This window comes from Aquarana catesbeiana, linkage group LG06 (assembly GCF_042186555.1).
Source record: "Aquarana catesbeiana isolate 2022-GZ linkage group LG06, ASM4218655v1, whole genome shotgun sequence".
NCBI lineage: Eukaryota > Metazoa > Chordata > Amphibia > Anura > Ranidae > Aquarana > Aquarana catesbeiana.
The window spans coordinates 102,541,359-102,558,245 of record NC_133329.1 but is presented as its reverse complement, the minus strand read 5'-3'; the positions used below and the strand labels follow the sequence as shown (position 1 = coordinate 102,558,245).

Below are 16,887 nucleotides of genomic sequence, written 5' to 3'. Positions count from 1 at the left end.
GATCCACAGGTGACGTACAGCCAAACAAGCTTTGGCTGTACTTCTCTTTTAAAGCCTTTTCTATCTAACAAGAGCCATTTAGGCCTGTTGCCTGGATACAATTATAATGAACTGTGTAGATCCTCACATTCTATAGTTCTGGTAGCCACAAAGCAGAATGTACAGTTAGATTATAAGGTGTATGACCAGCCTAAAGAAGAGCTGTAGCCAAGCTATCGACAGTTAAATCTTTATATATTCTTATTAAGCAGTAAATAAGCTTTAAGACAAGCCTGCATTGACCTCTGTAGCTGCAGATACTGGAGTAATTTAACTAGGGATGCACCGACACCAAGTTTTTAACACGGAGTACGAGTATGATACTTTTTTTGCAAGTACTCGTCCATACCAATTACTGATACCTATCGTCTAGGAAAAGTAGGTGTGGGGGGGGGGGTGTTAGGGAGCTGGTTGAGGACAGAGTGGGAGGGGGAAGTAGAGGGGTAAGTGAGGGCAGGGTGGTTGAGGGGGGAGTAGAGGGGTAAGTGTGGGCAGAGTGGGAGGGAGTTGAGGGGTAAGTGAGGGCAGGGTGGGAGGGGGGAGTAGAGGGGTAAGTAAGGGCAGAGTGGGAGGGAGTAGAGGGGTAAGTGAGGGCAGGGTGGGAGGGGGGAGTAGAGGGGTAAGTGAGGACAGGGTGGGAGGGGGGAGTAGAGGGGTAAGTGAGGACAGGGTGGGAGGGGGGAGTAGAGGGGTAAGTGAGGGCAGGGTGGGAGGGGGGATTAGAGGGGTAAGTGAGGGGAGGGTGGGAGGGGGGAGTAGAGGGGTAAGTGAGGGTAGGGTGGGGTGAAATAGGGATTGTGGGGTGGGAGAGTTGAGATGGAAAAGGCTGTGATCACTGGGGGGGGGGGGGAGAGGATGGGGGGGTGTCATTGGGAGACATGGGGGCAGAGGTGACAGCTGGTGGAGGGAAGGAGGAGGCATTGTGGGAGGGGGGAGCAGGGTCAGCTGCGCTACTCTGTCACTGCTGGGAGGAAAGAGCATTGTGGGAGAGGGGAGAGGGAACAGCCAAAATTGCGAAGTCACTGCTAGGAGGGGGAGCAGTGAATCTGTGGAAAATTAAAGGCAAACAGTATATGCTGTAAACTTTAAGAATGGGGGGGGGGGGGAGTAGAGGGGTAAGGGAGGGCAGGGTGGGAGGAGTAGAGGGGTAAGGGAGGGCAGGGTGGGAGGAGTAGAGGGGAAAATGAGGGCAGAGTGGGAGGGGGGTGTAGAGGGGTAAGTGAGGGCAGGGTGGTTGAGGGTGGGGTTAAATTGGGTTGGAAAAGGCTGTGATCGCTGGGGGGGGGGGGGGGGGGATAGGAGGGTCATTGGGAGACATAGGGACAGCTGGTGGAGGCAACACAGGGAGGGCACAGCACAAGAGGGAGGAGGGCACAGCACAGGGGTTAGGAGGGCACAGCACAGAGGGGGTTAGGAGGGAACGGGGGGGGATTAGGAGGACACAGCATGGGGGGGGGGTAGGAGGGCACAGCATGGGGGGGGGATTAGGAGGGCACAGCACGGGGGTCAATGCTGGTAGTGCACTAGGCAGAGCTCTGTCTCCCATCCCTGCATTGTACACAGCCTGAACATAGGCAGAGCTCCTGCTCCCCACACAGCACACACTGGAGCTGAAATCCAACCCCCCTACAGCTACAATGTGCAGTGTATAGCTAGCTACTGGTTGCAGTTCCAACCTGTGAAATTCCATGGTGGGAACAGCAATTCGTGGCAGTATCTAGCTATACACTATATCTAAGCCGGCAATATGTAAGCCGGTCACTTCTGGTATCAGTTTCGGGTATCAGAGCATTTTCACGAGTACCGATACTTGCAGAAATGCTTAGTGTTGGCACAGATACCGGCATCAGTGAAATTTAACCTCAAAGATGCACTGAAGTCATCAAGTCTGGTGTCAGCATTTTGCTCTCTCATCACTTCCTTTGCATCTGCTCTGTGTTTTCATTAGAAGTTAAACGCCTGCTAAGTCACTGCTGGGAGGGGGGAGCAAGGTCAGCTGAGAGGAAAGAGCATTATTGGAGAGGGGAACAGGGTCAGCCAAATTGTGAAGTTACTGCTAGGAGGGGGAGCAGCGAGTCGAGTGCTTGACAATGAAAGGCAAACAGTATATGCTGTAAACTTTAAGAATTAATTACTACACAATGCCTGCTGCTACAGAGGGCAGTGAGGGGCTTGTTTTAAAGCATCTGTCAAGTGAAGGAAATTGGGGCAGGAAATTATTCCCGAAGGTTAATATAAATGCCACAATTATACAAATAAATGGTAAAATGATGTACCAGTGTAAAAAAATCTGTCCTCTAATACAATCAAGAGAAAAAGAACAGGTTCTCTTGGAAGATGAACCCCCAATCAATGGATGTTTGCCTTTTCCATGCTCCCCTACTGTGCATCAGAGCCCTGGACAAATACCGAGTGCTTCTGGATAGCATAAGGGAGGCTTATAACCCCTGTCATGGTTTTTTTTGGGGGAGGGGGGGTTCTATCAACATACATTCTGACTTTGTGAAAAACATGGATTATGGCTTTATTCAAAACCCTAACTAGATGCAAATTCTGCATCAAGCGGCTGAGAGACAATTAGGCAAAGTGAGATGCTGGTCTGTTGGCTCACTCAAGATAAGAAGATACTTTATGGTGGGAGAGACCTTGTCATCTGCATTGAAAAGATACAGTCAATGTTAATCTATTTTTTCTTTGGGGGCTTTAGTATTGCTTAATTATACAAGATTTCATTTTTCTTTTACAAGAGACACACTATTAAATAATCATTTGTAGGACATTGTAGTTTTTCATACACATTAATAGGCAGTCAGCATTCAGTGACTGGAATAAAGCCATAATCCATGTTTTTCACAAAGTCAGAATGTATGTTGATAGAACCCCCCCTCCCAAAAAAAAAACCATGACAGGGGTTATAAGCCTCCCTTATGCTATCCAGAAGCACTAGGTATTTGTCCAGGGCTCTGATGCACAGTAGGGGAGCATGGAGAAGGCAAACATCCATTGATTGGGGGTTCATCTTCCAAGAGAACCTGTTCTTTTTCTCTTGGATTGTATTAGAGGACAGATTTTTTTAAACATTTTTTATTTTTTTTTAACTACATAGACTTGTCTGCTTTTTCATCCCTTTTAGGTTCGGTATGAGATCCGAAAAAAATGGCAGATGTGGAAAATGAACAAGCCGTCCTTGTGCCTTCGATGACCCATCATAATGATATTGGACGCCTTATGTGCGCCTATCGCCATGGAACTGAGGGGGGCTGGCCTAAACGAACAGAACTCCGTCCCATTAATACTGGCCAAAAAAGTGACTACTCTGCTGCTGCTCTTAGGCCACTATAACAATGGTGGTCATCAGGGTATTAAAAAGCAAGCACTCAGGTAAGTTAGACTGCGGGATCAAGGCATCGAGTGTTCACCAATACAGAGAATTAACACAACATCTCCAAAAGCCATTCAAGCAATTTTTGCAGAAAATGTAACTAAACGGCTGGCCCCCTTCACTTGTAGACCTGGAAGACTTGAACCTGTGGCCAACTCCGTGATGAAGGAACATGCTGGAGCCAGAGAGGGTTTCATAGGATAAATGTTGAAATTTAAATTGTAATTTTTATCTGAAGCGTGCCAATATTTTTGTGATTGGTTTCTCCACACAGAAATAGTTCATTTTCCTGCAGTGAACTGAAACAAAGCTAAACTCATGGAGCAGGTTTAAAATGAACTTCAGGATAAGCAAATATTGTCTAAATATATTCGGCATGTATATTCTTGCTTGAATCTTGGTGTATTTCTTCCAGATCTGTGCAGTAATCCAGTGTGACACTTTACCTCTGTGCAGGAACTTCCTGTAATAAAGACCGGTTGCTGCTGCACTCTCTTCTTGGGCAGAGTGACTGGTCGAGTCTCCGCCCCCTCCTGTAATTTTCTGCAGGAAGCCTGGCATGGGTGGAGCTCCTGAGCCCCTCCCACAGCTCTAACTCAGGGTTGGTACAGTATAGGAGAAATAGAAAAAAAGAGGGCACACCAACCTTGTGCATTATCCTTAGATATATTTTATTAAAAAAGTAAATTAAAAACTACTCACAAACATGTGGAAGGAAACCACAATATAAAAAGCCTTCAGATGACGGCCATCAGTCTCACGACAACAGACTCCAGATGGTAATGTAGAAGATTATAAGGGCCACTTGCCAGCTGGCGCGTTTTGAAGGGATACCTTCTTCCTCAGCGCCCAGCCTGAGGAAGAAGGTCTTGGCTGGGCTCTGAGGAAGAAGGTACCCCTTCGAAACGTGTCAGCCCTTATAATTTTCTCCATTACCATCTGGAGTCTGTTGTCGTGAGACTGATGGCCATCATCTGAAGGCTTTTTATATTGCGGTTTTCTTCCACATGTTTGTGAGTAGTTTTTAATTTGTTTTTGTTTTTTTAATAAAATACATCTAAGGATAATGCACAAGGTTGGTGCGTCCTCTTTTTTTCTATTTCTCCTTTGACTGCTAGGATACCCCTATCCTTAAGGGCAGCAAGGCCTGAGACGATGTCCATTACGAACTCTAGCCCACCTGGTTGGCCCACTTGTGCGCAGGAGTATTTGTTTTGTGCAGTAAAGGAATGATGGCACTCCTATTTTTAGAAAGGTATAATCTGGATTTATAGCCTTTGTGGCTATTAAGGAAAAATATTTAAAGCTAAAGCAGCTTCCCCTCTGCACATTGACCACAGGGGATTGCTGGACTGGGACTGCTAGAAAAAAAACAGAAAAAAAGGAGGGCGCACTAACCTAGTGCATTACCACTGATAAACTTTAATGCAGCATAAAAACAGAAAAAAATTATACTCACAAACGAGCTATCAAAACCAGCTTTGAAAAGGGCGCAAATGCGCTGTACTGTGGATCGACACACCAGGACCTATTGCCAAGAGGGTCAGACCGGTGCAAATGGCCAATGGCTAACGTGTTTCAGGGGAGCACCCCCTTATTCAGAGCCTGAACGGGCAATGGCTGGTCTCTCGAAATTGCCTCTCTATAAATGTATATATGTGTGCATATGTGCCTGTGTCTGCCACACCCAATTAGTAGCGACGCCCCCTCAAAAAAGGCAACACCCACCCGTTTAGGCTTACCCTCCCTGGACCCCTCCCTCTGAGTGCAATCCCCATTTACAGCCAAAGGATAGTAATAATAATAATAATAATAATAATAATAATAATAATAATAAGCAACAAGCATCACTCTATGTTGCTTGCTATGTACTGAGCCAACAGATCTGTAACACTATCGATATGGACCATAAAAGGGGGGGGGGGGGGAGCCGACCACACATGCCTCTCCTCCTGCATGCAGCTCCGTTGATAGCCCCATGCCGTGGACAAACCGTGGTGGATAGTACGGGGCTTCTCCGGCTCCCAGGAGCCATACAGGCACTGCACACAGCGTGTGGAACGCACGCCGCCCGAAGGACCAGGAAGTGCGGGCGTTCCTGCGGTCCACCCGCAACGTCCGGTCGATCGTGACGTCAGTTTCCCCTCCACAAGTGTCAGAAGACGCTGTGTGCAGGGGACACGGCCCGGAAGCGCGGGTGTGTTTGCGTTCCAACCGCTGCTTCCGGCCGTCATGGAGTTGCCTGTGGATGGCTAGGAACGTTGGTGCGTGCGCATCTCCATAGGTCCGCGTGCCTCCCACCAATAGCTCTACTGCTGTCAGCTATCCTAAGCTGACAATGACTGCACAGGACAGGCAGCATTCTAGCCAAAGCCACAGGCAGCTCGCAGCCCACATCTCTCTACAAGGACCATTCTTGAGATGGATATAGAGGGTAAAGGTGTATTAATAAAAAACACATATGTTTAGTAGAATTAAAATAGAGATCAATCTCAAATGGGGAGGTTGGTAAGGAGATCAAATCGATACTAATAAAAATACTAATAGATACTAATCCGTCGATGTGATCCGCAGAGGTATCCTTCCAAGGTGCGATAGGTTATACAACGTATAATGTATATATGATTCATAGATTTAAAATATAGTTGATTGAACAACATATAATATATTTCATAAAATATATTTTAAAAAGGTCAAAACATGGAAATCCATAGCAACTAGTCACTAATCATATAAATAAGACCAAAAAGAAATCCTGCACGATGATACCTAAATGATACTGATCAAAAAAGGAGGATTACAATAAATAAATAGGAGATCTAAAAATAAATGCTCATCGGCCTATACCATTAATAACACCATTATAAAACAGCAGTAGAATATACCAACTAAGAGGCTACGCACCACTCCATGTAGATAAAATAAAATATAAAATATAGTAAAATAAATAGCATATGACAGGATAGAACATACTATGTCATATAACCATAGTGACCGTCTCCCCAGCAAATGCCCTGGAGGATACCTCTGCGGACTAGCGTACCAAAGACGAGAGAGACCATTGCCCGCTTGCACCTAATGGGAATTAAACAATATACCCCAATGGCGGTGAAGTACATAAAATGACATGAACTACATAATGTTAACAAATTAACAAATTGACCACTGTCTAAAAACCAACCACAACCTGATAACTAGCTTCTAAACATAGAACTAAAGACTGTATACCTACTACTACATCTGTCGAAACTGTCTGCCCCAATTCCTGGTCACTAAACCTAGTATACCCCATAGGACCCAAAAAAGAGCCCCAACCTGCATATTGGTGGCAAGGAGCACACTAGAAAGGTCAAACCCTAATTGACCTGGCTAGTGCCACCAATGACTCGGGGGCTTTGACGCGGACTGAAAGAGTTATACAACATTGTGCAGTTCGATTTCCTCATTCAGGCCTTTTGGGGCCAGAGTTCCTAGGGAAAAAATCCAGAAGGCCTCTCTATTACACAGCATTTGATGTTTTTTGCCGCTATCCAAGTCGCTCGGCATCGCTTCTATACCGAACACTTTGAGGCCGTCTGTACTGCTACTATGGGTTTCTTTAAAGTGTTTCGGTATTGAGTAGTTGTCCTTTTCCGTCAGGATACTGCTCCTGTGCTCGTTCATTCTGGTCCTCATGGATCTTGACGTCCGTCCTACATAAAGGAGGCCACAAGGGCACAGAAGGCCATAGATGACATACAGGGTGCCGCAGTTGATAAACTGCTTCATCTTGTGAATCCTACCGTCTGTTCCAACGACTTCTTTCTTTCTATGGCACATATGCACGCAGTTCCCACAAGTGTTACTCCCACATCTGTAACTACCCTTCTGGTCAAAAATCGTGCTCCAGATGCTGCTGAGCCCTCCATTTCTTTGTTTTCTCACTCTGCTTGGGGCAATGATGCTCCTTAGGTCCTTCGGTCTCCTAAAGACAAAATTAGGATGCGAAGGAAGGCTTGTCTTCAAGATGGGGTCTGATTCGAGGATCCTCCAATTCTTTTTGAGGATTTTTTGTATTATGGGGGCCTTATTGTTATACCTAGTGCAAAATCGTACTTGTGGTCGTTCACCCGTGTGAGGGTTTGTCTTTTTTTCTTCTTCAACACGAGTATTGTCATATAGCACAAGGTATTTTTGGAACGCCTCCTCTACATGCTCCTCTTCGTAACCCTTTTCCTTGAACTTCGTCTTGAGGACAAGGCTTTGTTCTTCGTAATCATGCTTCAGGGTGCAGGTCCGCCTGAGTCTGCAAAACTGACCAAAGGGTACATTCCTAATCCATCTAGGGTGATGGTGGCTCCGGGCGTGGAGGTATGAATTGCCAGCGCTCGGTTTGAAATGGGTTTTTGAATAAATGGCCCCAGTGTCATCAACCTGTAGCTCTAAGTCCAGGAAAATCAAGGACTTATCGTCCACCACATGTGTGAAGGAAATCCTTTCAGCTCCTCATCGGTACCGCTCCAGATGATAAGAATATCGTCTATGTACCGCGAGTACAACACTAGGTTCCTCCCATAAGGGTTATTGGCCCAGATGTAATTAAGCTCCCAATAACCCATGAACAGGTTCGCATAGCTGGGAGCGAACCTAGCACCCATGGCTGTACCCCTTACCTGCCTATAGAACCTATCCAAAAAGGTGAAATAATTGTTAGTCAAAGTAAACTCAATGCATTCGTAAATAAATCGAGCTTGCCTGGGATCAAATAAGTGTGCTTCTGCAACATAATATTCGATAGCTCTAAGCCCGAACTCGTGCTGGATAGATGTATATAGAGATGTCACATTGAGTGATAACCATCTATATCCCTGCTCCCAAGTACACGCACCAAGTACCTCTAGAGCGTGGCCTGAATCCTTGATGTATGATGGCAGGTTGACCACCAATCCCTGGAGGAAGTGATCGATATAGTTACCAAGATTGCTGGTCAAGCTGTCGATCCCTGCTATAATAGGTCTTCCTGGAGGCTTCTCCATATCTTTGTGTATCTTTGGGATATGGTAGAAGTGAGGGACCACTGGGTGCTTTGAATACAGAAAATGATACTCGTTTTTAGTCAGGACTTGATCTGATAATGCTTTATCCAGAAGCGCTTTTAATTCAATGTTATAGTTGACCGTAGGATCCCAGGTGAGTCTCTCATGGGTATTGGTATCGCCGATCAGTCTGTAAGCTTCCTCTAAATATTGATCCCTATCTTGAATGACCAGACCTCCACCTTTGTCTGCTTTTCTTATGACTATTTCAGAGTTCTTTTTCAGACTACCCAAAGGGCCCTCCAGACTTACTTTGTGGCCCTTAATAAACTTCCGTTTATTATCCCCACAGATTTTCCTGAATTCCTCCATCACCACTTCGTAAAAAGTGGGTATGAAGTTCCCCTTGTTCCAGTGGGGGTAGAAGCTTGATTTTGGTCTGACATTAGTATCGTCACACCCTCCAGGGTTAAGGGAGGAGAGACTTCCACAGATTCTTGACCTCCTTCCAGGTATAGCTCCTCCAAAATCTCCAATATCTCCTTGTCAAGAGGTTCAGCATGGGCAATGGGGATAGTCGTTTCTGGACCCTCATTTGTTGTTCCATTTATTTCCTTCAACCTAAAATGGCGCTTCACAGTAAGATTCCGCACAAACTTATTGAGATCAATAAAGAGCTCAAACAGATTTGGAGGACTCTCAGGGGCGTAGTTGAGTCCCCTTCTAAGCAATTCAAGCTCTGTGTCAAGGAACTCACATTTCGACAGATTGAAAATTTTTATAGTGGAGTGGCTCTCTGATGTTTTTGATCTCTCTTTGGATTTCCGCCCTCCCCTACACCCTCTTCTCGTTGTTTTAGCTGCCTCCTGGTATTCGGGGGTGATAGGGGTCGGAATGCGATGCTTTTTTGCGCTGCGGGTTTCATTCTTCCCGCAGCTCCTTGCACAAAAGTCTTATTTATATGATTAGTGACTAATTGCTATGGATTTCCATGTTTTGACCTTTTTAAGATATTATATTTTATGAAATATATATATGTTGTTCAATCAACTATATTTTAAATCTATGAATCATATATACATTATACGTTGTATAACCTATCGCACCTTGGAAGGATACCTCTGTGGATCACATCGACGGATTATTATCTATTAGTATTTTTATTAGTATCGATTTGATCTCCTTACCAACCTCCCCATTTGAGATTGATCTCTATTTTAATTCTACTAAACATATGTGTTTTTTATTAATACATCTTTACCCTCTATATCCATCTCAAGAATGGTCCTTGTAGAGAGATGTGGGCTGCGAGCTGCCTGTGGCTTTGGCTAGAATGCTGCCTGTCCTGTGCAGTCATTGTCAGCTTAGGATAGCTGACAGCAGTAGAGCTATTGGTGGGAGGCGCGCGGACCTATGGAGATGCGCACGCACCAACGTTCCTAGCCATCCACAGGCAACTCCATGATGGCCGGAAGCAGCGGGTGGAACGCAAACACACCCGCGCTTTCGGGCCATGTCCCCTGCACACAGCGTCTTCTGACACTTGTGGATGGGGAACTGACGTCACGATCGGCCGGAAGTTGCGGGTGGAACGCAGGAACGCCCGCACTTCCTGGTCCTTCTGGCGGCGTGCGTTCCACACGCTGTGTGCAGTGCCTGTATGGCTCCTGGGAGCCGGAGAAGCCCCGTACTATCCACCGCGGTTTGTCCACGGCATGGGGCTATCAACGGAGCTGCATGCAGGAGGAGAGGTATGTGTGGTCGGCGCCCCCCCCCCCCTTTTATGGTCCATATCGATAGTGTTACAGATCTGTTGGCTCAGAACATAGCAAGCAACATAGAGAGGGAGGGGTCCAGGGAGGGTAAGCCTAAACGGGTGGGTGTTGCCTTTTTTTGAGGGGGCATCGCTACTAATTGGGTGTGGCAGACACAGGCACATATGCACACATATATATACATTTATAGAGAGGCAATTTCGAGAGACCAGCCATTGCCCATTCAGGCTCTGAAGAAGGGGGTGCTCCCCTGAAACGCGTTAGCCATTGGCCATTTGCACCGGTCTGACCCTCTTGGCAATAGGTCCTGGTGTGTCGATGCACAGAACAGCGCATTTGCACCCTTTTCAAAGCTGGTTTTGATAGCTCGTTTGTGAGTATAATTTTTGCTGTTTTTATGCTGCATTAAAGTTTATCAGTGGTAATGCACTAGGTTAGTGCGCTCTCCTTTTTTTCAGTTTTTTTTTTTTTCTGTTTTTTTCTAGCTTGAATACCCATTGTTCAAAGGAGGGCTGCAAGACGCTAGGCAATACCTTTTTAAAGGTGGTCGCACCACATGCTCAGTTCCTGGACACCTGAGCGCAGGAGAGATTTTTATTGGACTGGGACTGCTGCCATTTACAGAATTAATTAATTATTTTTAATAAAAGTTGTTCTGATGCCTTGGATGATATGGAGAGGAGGGGCAGTGATGTCTCAAAATACACCTCATTCTGTAAATGGCAGTAGTGCAGAGTGAGCGCCCCTTTGTGGTCAGTATGCAGAGGCGAAGTTGCTCAGCCCAGGACCTGGAAGATCACTCCCATCACTGACTGCTCCAGGGATTGTCAGCTTCCCCAGTGACCCCACAGGTAGGGACTATGTACTTTATGCTTACATTGTGTCAAGCTGGGCCAAAGTAATTATGCAATAAAGATCACACCTGGAGTTCCCATCACTTTGGGCCCTTTCAAACAAGCAGCATTAAAAACAGGCGGCTGAGCCACAGTTTTAACACCCCCTGGCGGCCCACCTGAATTGTAACAATGCAGCTGAACAGGGCTATGCACGTGCCATGCCTCTTACGATTTTCTTTATGGTCATAACATGTTTAACTCAGAGTGTAGAGTTTGACCAGCACCCCTACCTGTCCAACTTGCCTATTAAACTTCAGTGGAGTGCGCTGCAACCACATGCAATGCACAGGATTGCAGCACAATACTGTGGCAATACAAGGTTGAATCTGGCAGAGAGGAGGAGATATAATGCCTCCTCAAAGCCTGTTAAATGGCCTCTGAAAAGCAATCCAAGCATGCATCACTCTTCAGAGGGTGCTGCAAGTTTGAAAGAGCCTTTACTGTTCTGTTAACCAACCTTTTACCAGACAGGTAATAAGGGAAAATCTACAACAGGGAAACGGACAGCAATAAAAAGCTGACTGAATAGCTAACATTTCCCTACTTAGAAGTAAAAATGCTTTTAGGTTGTCTGTTGCCATTAGAAAGATTTCCAACTCACTTTCTGTCCTGGGATCAATCTTTTCTTTTCTCTCAAATGGAGCTTGACAGCAGCACTCCCCGAGTTCTAATCCTTCCCCACTCTATCCAAAACAAAAAAGGTTTGGCTCTAGATAAAAAAAAAAAAAAAAAAGTGTAACTCCGCTTTTGTCGAGGAAGGAAAAAACAAAAACACTGTACAGAACGCCTCCAGGTTGCCATATTGTGTTGCATTTTACAGAGAATTACAGCGTTGCAGACTGAAAAGGAAAAGTAATTTTTAACCAGTTGCTGTCCACCGTTTACAGCTACAGGGCGGCAACTACACACGCCACCGGCAGGCCGCTTCTGCTGCGATATTTCACAGAAGCCGATCTGCGGGTGCTGGGCACTTGATGTCCTCTGGCACCCACAGATCATCAGTAAAACACACAGAACTGAGATAGGACTATGTAAACAAGGCATATCTCAGTTCTGATGAGGGGGAGGAGGGCAGCGATGTATTCCATAGTTGCCAACAGTCATGAATTTGTCAGGACATTCACGGACTTCATCCCCATGTTCCGGCTGAGGCTGTCCCAACCAAAATTCCCCCAAAAATTAAAGAAAAAAAAAAACAAAAAAAAAAAAAAAACAAAAAAAAAAAAAAAACGGTTTTGTCTCGACTGGGCCGGAGCTACTGGCTAAAGAGGTAGCGGGGGGGAGCTGCACCACGTCCTAGCCAATGGGTGCCCCATCTATTATTGGCCCTCCGGATGGAAACTCTCACTCCCCTTTTTTTCTCTGTCCCTCCATCCATCCATTCATCCATCCATCCATCCATCCTGCTTTCTCTCTCCCTCCACCTCTCCCTCTTTCCACATTCTCCACTATGTAAGTCATCTAAGATTTAATTTGGCCACACCCATTATTTAGCATAACTAAAACCCATGCCCATTTTCCTTCTACTAAGCCACACCTACAAATGCCCCCTCTAATTAAAATAATACTCCGCCTACAGACAAAAAAAAAAAAAAAGTGTCCCTAAAAATGTCGGCAACTATGCTATGCTGTATCTCTACAAAGTAGAGACTAGAATCAATCTCTTCCCCCAGTGAAAACAGCACAGTGTACACAAAAACACTGGCTGGGCACACAATTAACCCTTTGATCGCCCTAGATGTTAACCCCATCAGTACAGTGACAGTGCATATTTTTAGCACTGATCACTGTATCAATGGCACTGGTTCCAGGCAAAGTGTCAGTTAGTGTTAAAATGTCTGCCGCAATATTGCAGTCCCACTATAAGTCACTGATCGTCGGCATTACCAGTATAAAATTAAATTTAAAAAAAAAAAAAAAAAAAAAAAAAAAAGGGGAAGAGGAAGAAATGAAAATTCCATAACATGTATACCATAGTTTGCAAACCAATCAATATAAGCTTATTGGGATTTTTTTTTTTTCCCAAAAAAACATGTAGCAGAATACATATTGGCCTAAATTTATGAAGAAATTCTATTTTTTTATTTAATGTATTTTATAGCAGAAAAAAAAAATGAAAATAAAAACCCAATAATTTTACGGTTTATAGCACTGGTGACCTCACAAAAAGTGGAGTAAGGCAAGGATTTGGGATTTTCAGATACCAGGAAGGTGACCAAATACCACCAGATCTCGGGATATTAGTAAGGGAATGTAAAAAGGAACAATCTCCGTTTTTCCATTTCCTTACTGATATCCGGAGATCTGGTGGCTGTTGATCTGATCTGCTTCTTTAGATCTCTCTGCTGAGCAATTAGGACGAACATCAGGAGTAACCTTGTACCCATTTGCTGTATGAGACTCCTGTAATGGTGATCATATATATCCGGTGAGTAGGCTATGTGACCGGTGTTGGTGGAGGAAGATTTAGTCACTTGATTGTTGGATCTATGGAATCATATGCACCACTGAAAACTATGGGATGACATTTTTTGGACATTTTTTCACCTTTAAATATTATAATTGAGTTCTTAGGAAATTGCATTTTTACCATTTGTCACCCATTGAAAACATTAGGGGGCAATTTCAATGCATGTTTGTTTATTAGCACTTTATAGCAGTGGTCATCAACCCTGTCCCCAGGAGCCCCTAACAGGCCAGGTTTTATGTATTACCTTGAGGAGATGAAGACTAGAATACTGCAATCACTGAGCAGCAAATGATATCACCTGTGATGTATATAAGAGAGCTCAAGCGCTGACGTGGTAGCAATTTTAATACTATGAGGACCAAATGGTTAATATGAGATGACCAAATAATATAGCTGCAACTAAGTGTGTTAAAATCAATAAATAGTAAGAATGGTCAGTTGCGCTTGTATTATCCTCATATTCCCATAAAAAATAAAGAGTAAAAATATGCTTCTAGTGGTAACATTAAATTCCCATAAGGGTGGTAAAAATAAGAGTGGTAAAATAAAAGGTAAAATTCCACTTCCAATAATAACAGTGAATATTCATAAATAAATGAATGAAATAAAACTAAACTAATCCCACATAAATGTGCTGATAAAAAACGTAAGGTGGTAAAATAAGAAATAAGATTCTACTTCTAAAAATAACAGTGAATGTTCATTAATAAATTAAGTTCAACTGAACTAATCCCACATAAGTGTGCTAATGGAAAACGCACAGTAATGAACCTTGCTGTGTATGTGCTTTAACACAGCTGTAAGCCCCTTATAATAAACATATTAGGTGAAATCTAATTAAGTAAAAAACAAATGAAATCAGAATATATATGTCATGCTTCTATGAGATTTCTCCAAAATTATAAATACAAATGTGTAGAAAATTGTATAGACAAAAATCCTCCTTTGCCTACAAAACCTTCATGTGAAGTGTGGCTAATCATCAAGTGTTATAACATTAAGCCAAAACAGTGTCAACTCGTGACAATGTTGAAACAAAGAAACAAAGTGATGGTGAAAAAAAAGAATAAAATGTTACTTCTAACTCCTTGCGCTTTTTCTTCAATATTAATCACTTCTCCTCTCAGATTCCGGACATATAGGGAGAAAAAAAAATTAACAATCCATTGCGCAGAGATTAATGATTCATTGGATAATAAACTTAAGATAGGGTTTTCTCACTCACAGACTCAGACTCATTCTGGATGGGATCGCTTATAGATTGATCAGGCTGCAAACAAGAGCTCAGCAGCACAGCTCTCCATTCACCGCCGCCAATTCACACACTGCAGATGCTGGATGTCACAGGCTCCTCCTACATGTTACGTCACTGTCACATGACTTTTTCAAGGAGTGACAGTGACGTAACATGTAGGAGGAGCCTGTGACATCCAGCATCTGCAGTGTGTGAATTGGCGGCGGTGAAGGGAGAGCTGTGCCGCTGAGCTCTTGTGATATTGCTATTACAAGGGATGTTTAATAGGAATAAAAGTGATCAATTTTTTTTTTTTTTTTCAAAAAAAGTGTCAAAATAAAAAAAAAAAAAAAAAAAAAATATATATATAAATTAACAATAAAAAAAAAAAAAAAACAAAAAAAAAATTTTTTAAAGCGCCGCTGTCCCCGTGTGCTCGCACGCAGAAGCGAACGCATACGCAAGTCCCGCCCACATATGAAAACGGTGTTCAAACCATACATGTGAGGTATCGCCGCGAACGTTGGAGCGAGAGCAATAATTTTGGCCCTAGACCTCCTCTGTAACTCAAAACATGTAACCAGTAAAAAAATTTCAAGCGTCGCCTATGGGGATTTTTAAATACTGAACACTGGCGCCATTCCACGAGCCTGTGCAATTTTGAAGCGTGACATGTTAGGTATCTATTTACTCGGCGTAACTTCATCTTTCACAAAATGCAAAAACATTGGGCTAACTTTACTGTTTTGTTTTTTTTTTTAAACACAAAAGTTTTTTTCCCAAAAAAAAAACGCGTTCGAAAATTCCTGTGCAAATACTGTGTGAGATAAAAAGTTGCAACAACCGCCATTGTATTCTCTAGGGTCTTTGCTAAAAAAAATATATAATGTTTGGGAGTTCTATGTAATTTTCTAGCAAAAAAATGATGGTTTTTACATGTAGGAGCAAAGTGTCAGAATTGGCCCGGTATTGAAGTGGTTAATGTTATAACACTTGATGATTAGCCACACTTCACATGAAGGTTTTGTAGGCAAAGGAGGATTTTTGTCTATACAATTTTCTACACATTTGTATTTATAATTTTGGAGAAATCTCATAGAAGCATGACATATATATTCTGATTTCATTTGTTTTACTTAATTAGGATTTCACCTAATATATTTATTATAAGGGGCTTATATCTGTGTTAAAGCACATACACAGCAAGGTTCATTACTGTGCGTTTTCCATTAGCACACTTATGTGGGATTAGTTCAGTTGAACTTAATTTATTAATGAACATTCCACTTCTAAAAAGAATAGTGAATCTTATTTCTTATTTTACCACCTTACGTTTTTTAATCAGCACATTTATGTGGGATTAGTTTAGTTTTATTTCATTTATTTATGAATATTCACTGTTATTATTGGAAGTGGAATTTTACCACTCTTATTTTTACCACCCTTATGGGAATTTAATGTTATCACTAGAAGCAAATTTTTACTCTTCATTTTTTATGGGAATATGAGGATAATACAAGCGCAACTGACCATTCTTACTATCACCTGTGATGCATTTCAGTTATCTTGCAAACCTGGCCTGTTGGTGGGCCCTGAGGACAGGGTTGATGACCACTGCTTTATAGTAATACATGTTTGTATTATATATTTTGCACGTTCACTCATGGCAATTAATCCACTAGTGACATCTAGTGGTCATTCATGATACTGCACTTTGTTTATATAGTTTGAATTAATAGGGTGTGTGGTTTACTACCATTTTTTCCTTTCTAGAAGGCATTTTTTAACCTCACAACCAGCAGCCCCTACACTAAACATATTTATATATATATATACATACATATACACACACACATACATATACACACACACACACACACACACACACACACACACACACACGTGTAAGGGAACAATATCTAGTGCATTACTCCCATCATGTTTGACAAGTAGGGTATGGGTCCTCGGGCCTGCCCTGAAAGTCTTGGGAGGGGGTGGACATGGCCTTCTGGCTTAGTTCACCTTCTCTCATGGGGTCTCCCTTCGGGGGAGCCCCACCTAATACTTGGGTTGGTC

At 43.2% G+C, this 16,887-nt stretch overlaps 1 protein-coding gene across 1 annotated transcript in view; it reads left to right on the top strand.

The window, feature by feature from the left end:
• Positions 1 to 3,784, top strand: part of LOC141148805 (glucagon receptor-like) — a 178,062-nt gene extending 174,278 nt beyond the window's left edge. Inside the window, exon 14 of the mRNA XM_073636567.1 lies at positions 3,173 to 3,784. Within this exon, the coding sequence (XP_073492668.1) occupies positions 3,173 to 3,241 (69 nt within the window). The 3' untranslated portion in view covers positions 3,242 to 3,784. The remainder of the gene's footprint in view (positions 1 to 3,172) is intronic.
• Positions 3,785 to 16,887: the final 13,103 nt, after the last annotated feature.